A 5000-nucleotide genomic window follows, 5' to 3' on the forward strand; every position below is an offset into this window, starting at 1 on the left:
GTCTCCTTCACTTTCAGACTGAAGCTGACGTTCTCGTGCATGATGGAGCTCTCCCGGTTCCCCCTCGACGTTCAAGTGTGCACCATGGAGATTGGATCATGTGAGTAGTAGAAGTAATCATCTCCCAGAGTTACACTACACGCGCGCGAGCACACGGAAGCGTATACAAGCGCGCGCGCATGAGTACAAACACACACACAATGGCTGGTCGATGGGTGTAGGGTGAGTGAAGGATAGATGGGTGCTCTAGCTGGCCACGCCCGTTATAAGAGAAATAGGGTCTTTTGGTAAATGAATATATATATATATATACCGTATATATATATATATATATATATATATGTATATATGTATATATATATATATATATATATGTATATGTATATATATATATATACACACATACATATATATATAAACACAACTCATTTCCAATTCAAAAGACAAATGGTTATTAAAATGTTGAAGAACATGAAGTACAAAATTATGAGCTAATTGTGTTCTTTTTCCTCAGCTTCTCAGACCTCTGACTGTTTGTTCTCCCAGTAGACCTCATCACGATCTTTTTAGAATATTTAATGACCACCCGAGTTGTTTTCATCCTTAAGACTTTGATGGACATTAAACGCCTTCCTAAAAATATTATCCTACTTTTAATGAATAGATGAAGAGGAGATTAAATTGCCTCAACGCGAAATATAAAACGATGAGAAAGTATGAAGTAATAATAGTGTGGTCAGCCTGGGTCGCAAACATTAGTTCCACAAAATGTTAACCTGATTGCAAGGTCCTTTAATGTAGATTACACAAATGTCTTTAGAAAAACAAACAAACAAATAAATATATTTCTAATACAAAATACTTTGTCAAGTTAACCACATGACGTCTCATAAAACCATGCCTGACGATACGCTTTTTTTTTTTTTTTTTTTCTCCTTAGTCTCCAAAACGACGCAGGAACTGAACCTATTCTGGAAGTCTCTGTCGCCTATCACCATCTACCACGGCCTCAAGATGCCCCAGTTCAACATCATCCGAAACCAGACTGATCAGTGCCACCAAGAGGTGCAAATAGGTGAGTAGAAATTGCTGCAGATCTTTGTCTAGGACGACCGAGAATCATCAATGTTTATATGAGTTAGCCACCCCTACACTTGTAAGGAGAGACGTAGTTCTTTGTGTGCCTTCGGTCCCTTCAATTCACATCATTGGTGGTAGACTGCATCATACTATTTATGTGTTCCCCCACTCTCTCCCTCCCCAACCCCTCCCTCCCTCCCTCTTTCTGTTTCTGTGTATGTACATTTGTGTATGCATTTGCCCCTTAACACTCTAACTACTAAAGCCCACATATAACTTTATTTCTGGCTGCCACCAGGCAATTTTGTTCAGCTGAGGGAAAACCAGTAATGTACTCTCAATGAAGGTATAATTACGCGCGGGCGCACACAAACATACGCACATCCACCCACAACCAACCAACCAACCAACACACACACACACACACACACACACACACACACACACACACACACACACACACACACACACACACACACACACACACACACACACACACACACACACACACACACACACACACACACACACACACACACACACACACACACACACACACATATATATATATATATATATATAAGTATATATATATATATATATATATATATATATATATATATATATATATGTGTGTGTGTGTGTGTGTGTGTGTGTGTGTGTGTGTGTGTGTGTGTGTGTGTGTGTGTGTGTGAGTGTGTGTGTGTGTGTGTGTGAGTGTGTGTGTGTGTGTGTGTGTGTGTGTGTGTGTGTGTGTGAGTGTGTGTGTGTGTGTGTGTGTGTGTGTGTGTGTGTGTGTGTGTGTATTTAACTAGTTGCATTATACGGTAAGAGAGCTATGCTCGTAGTGATCCGTCTTTGTATCTTTCAGCATCTAGTTTGTTCTTAAATTCTTGTATAGTTTTTGGACATACTGTTGCCTCATCCAATTTGTTCCAGGCATCTACCACTGTGTGGGAAACTATTCTTTTTCAGATCTCTTCTATAACTATTTCTTTTCTTTTCTTTTCATGTCCTCTTGTTTTTCTTTTATCTGACTTTAATAAATCTTCTCTGTCGAGGACTTCCATTCCTTTCATAATTCTGTAAATGGCCAGTAGATCTCCTTTTTCTTTGTTCCAGAGTTGATAGATCCAGTTTGGCCAATCTTTGTTCGTATGTCAATTTAGAGGGTGTTGAAGTGGAAGAGGGTGTTGGTGCCATATTTGTCATTGCTCTTTGGATTCTGTCTAATTTTTTTTTTTTTTTTTTTTTGTACTGGGTGCCCATTTCCTCATCCAAGCAGTCAAAGGCCACTTTTATTGATCTTAGTAAATTGAAGGTTTTTCTGACTATTTTTGTTGATATGCTTCTCTGGTGCCATGTCTTTGCTAATAATTACTCCTAGGTCCCTTTCCGAGCTAACTTTTTTTTTTTTTGTGCCAATTTTATATTCCCCTGATATTCTATTTTTACTTTTTCCAAATTCCATTATTCTACATTTCTTGATGTTGAGATTCACTTCCCACTTTGACTCCATTCCCAGACTTTATCCAGGTCTCTCTGTACTTTTTCACAGTCTTCCTCTGTACTTACTTTCTTTAGTAGTTTTGCCCCATCTGCAAAGAAGTTCATATAACATTCCACACCTTCATCTATGCCATTTATATATATGGCAGACATTACCGGTGCCAATACAGAACCTTGTGGGACTCCACTTATCATTTCTTCCCAGGTCGAGTTTTTGTCTCTAAGTACCACCGTCATAATTCTCCCGTTAAAGAAATCTTCCATCCATTTTAATAACTTTCCTTGGACACTACCTAGTATTGTCGTCAGGTTATTCGGGACTGACTGAACTGTCCGCGACTGTCTGAACTGTCCGTGAGAGGTTCTACTCACGTCTACATCCTCTGGGTCTCCATTCCTTGATTGCGTATGAAGATTTGGTTCTGGTCCAGATGTTTTCGTTTTCCATGTCATTAACATCAACAGGAGGACGGAGACGTAAAACAGACCAGAACCAAATCTTCATACGCAATCAGTTCAGACAGTCGCGGACGGTTCAGTCAGTCCCGGGTAACCTGACGACAATACATCGACCCTTCAACATTGGTTTTCATTTTCTCTGTTTTCATTATAATTGGTGATATCTTTATCGTTGATATATATTTACATTTTTATTTATTCATCAGTTGTTTTCATTTTCTGTCATCATTATTCCTATCATTACAATTGGTATCGATATTTTTCTTGTTAATTCTTATATATATTTTTATCGTTATTTTCATTTTCATGGACATTTATATCATTAAGATTGCCAGCATGACTATTAATTGTTGGTATTATTATTATCCATGTTTTTATCATTATTGTGTTTTTAATAAAGGACATTTGAGAGACAGTTTGCTGGATCAATACTTGGCTGGTACTTCATCTCAAACACAAAGAAATATCGTGACTCTTCTGAACGGATAAAAAACATTGCAGAAAGATATCCTTCATATAGCTTTCTGATTTTAAGTAAACCAATTTATAGTTTTATGTTTAGTTTATACTAATTTGCCATTTTCAATAGTTCTGTCATTAAAGAATTTTAACTATTTTTGATAAATACTACGAAAAGAAATTCTACCTTGTTTTTATAGTATCATAAATAAAGGCTATGAAAGTAATTATTTCATTATCAAAGATAAAAGCATGCTAAATCAAGGATGAAAACACGAGCTAGTTATGTATTTCAAATTAGAATATTTTTGTCTTTAATTTTCGATGAATTGTGTATATCGGTGAATTGAGCGTGTCGATGAATTGTTGTAGATGAGTTGTTGTCGGTGAATTGTTGTTGGTGAATTGTTGCCAGTGAATTCGCCTAGACCCCTCTAATTTAAACTCATTCTTTATGGTCTCTGCTCTCCTCTAGCTTTTTTCATTTGCTTCATTTCTTAGTGTCTTTTCCCTCTCTTTTTCCTCATCGCTCGTTTCTTTTTTATCCATACATTTTTGTAATTTTCACTATTTGCCAGCTTTGCTGTTTTTGATAGTATTTCTGCTATCATTTGAGACCTTAGTTTGATTTTTAGTAGTTTATATTTTTTTCTTTAGAGTATTGTCCCATCCTATGTACTTCTTCTATTTCTTTGTTCATTACTTGTCCCTCCTCTTGTATCTCTTTCAGAAATTCTTTTACAATTTCTTTCTCTTCTTTTCTCTTTGGTATTTAGGTACATTATGTTTTTCTTTAATACCATAAACTACTATGCACTTTTTATCCACTATGTATTTGACCCAATTCTCTTTTTCCTTTATTACTTAAATTACCGTTTCTCTAGCAGTTTCTTCCACTTGTTGCTGTACTATTTCTTAAAAAAAAAAAAAATTCTTGTTCCACTTTCCATTGATCTTTTATTTCTTGGCGATCTGTCTCTTTAATTGTTTCTCCAACTTTCTCGGTCACCGCTTGTGTTTGTTCTTTCACTTCTCTTTTCAAAGCCTCATTTTTTTTATCCTCATTTTTCATTCTTTTGTTTTCCTTTTTTAGATCATTAAGCTCTCTGTTAGTTTCGGCATTAGATTTTTTTTAGCTAGTTCACCTCTCTGTACATTGCCCTGTATTCAGCTTTCAGATAAATTATTTCCTCTATCAATTCTGCAATCTTCCAATTTCTTGGGGCATTTTTATACCTAGATTCTCTTTCCAATTCTAAACATCTACCTAGTATTCCACTTTCTTTTATAAACCCTGAAACTACATTATTATCAAACCTTTGAGTTGATACTGGGGTTTCTACCACACAAGACTTTTTAGGTATAACCCCCAACGGTGATTCCTCTTTGCTTACATCCAATCTTCTCTTCGTTGGTTCACTTTTTTGTCTTTCTCCTTCATCATTCTTGATTTTGTGTACTTAACAATAATGTTGAATTTACTTTATCATTTC

General features: G+C 36.0%; 2 protein-coding genes across 2 annotated transcripts in view; one reads left to right on the top strand and one right to left on the bottom strand.

The window, feature by feature from the left end:
* Positions 1 to 5000, bottom strand: part of LOC143028227 (uncharacterized) — a 195236-nt gene that overhangs the window by 35805 nt on the left and 154431 nt on the right. The gene's annotated exons all lie outside the window — the stretch shown is intronic.
* Positions 1 to 5000, top strand: part of LOC143028222 (glycine receptor subunit alpha-2-like) — a gene marked incomplete at its 5' end in the record, with an annotated part of 59953 nt that overhangs the window by 24652 nt on the left and 30301 nt on the right. Inside the window, 2 exon segments of the mRNA XM_076190023.1 lie at positions 18 to 100; positions 941 to 1075. Coding sequence (XP_076046138.1) covers positions 18 to 100; positions 941 to 1075 — 218 coding nt within the window.

The sequence above is a fragment of the Oratosquilla oratoria genome, chromosome 9, assembly GCF_046742065.1.
Source record: "Oratosquilla oratoria isolate Oo_2021 chromosome 9, ASM4674206v1, whole genome shotgun sequence".
Classification (NCBI taxonomy): domain Eukaryota; kingdom Metazoa; phylum Arthropoda; class Malacostraca; order Stomatopoda; family Squillidae; genus Oratosquilla; species Oratosquilla oratoria.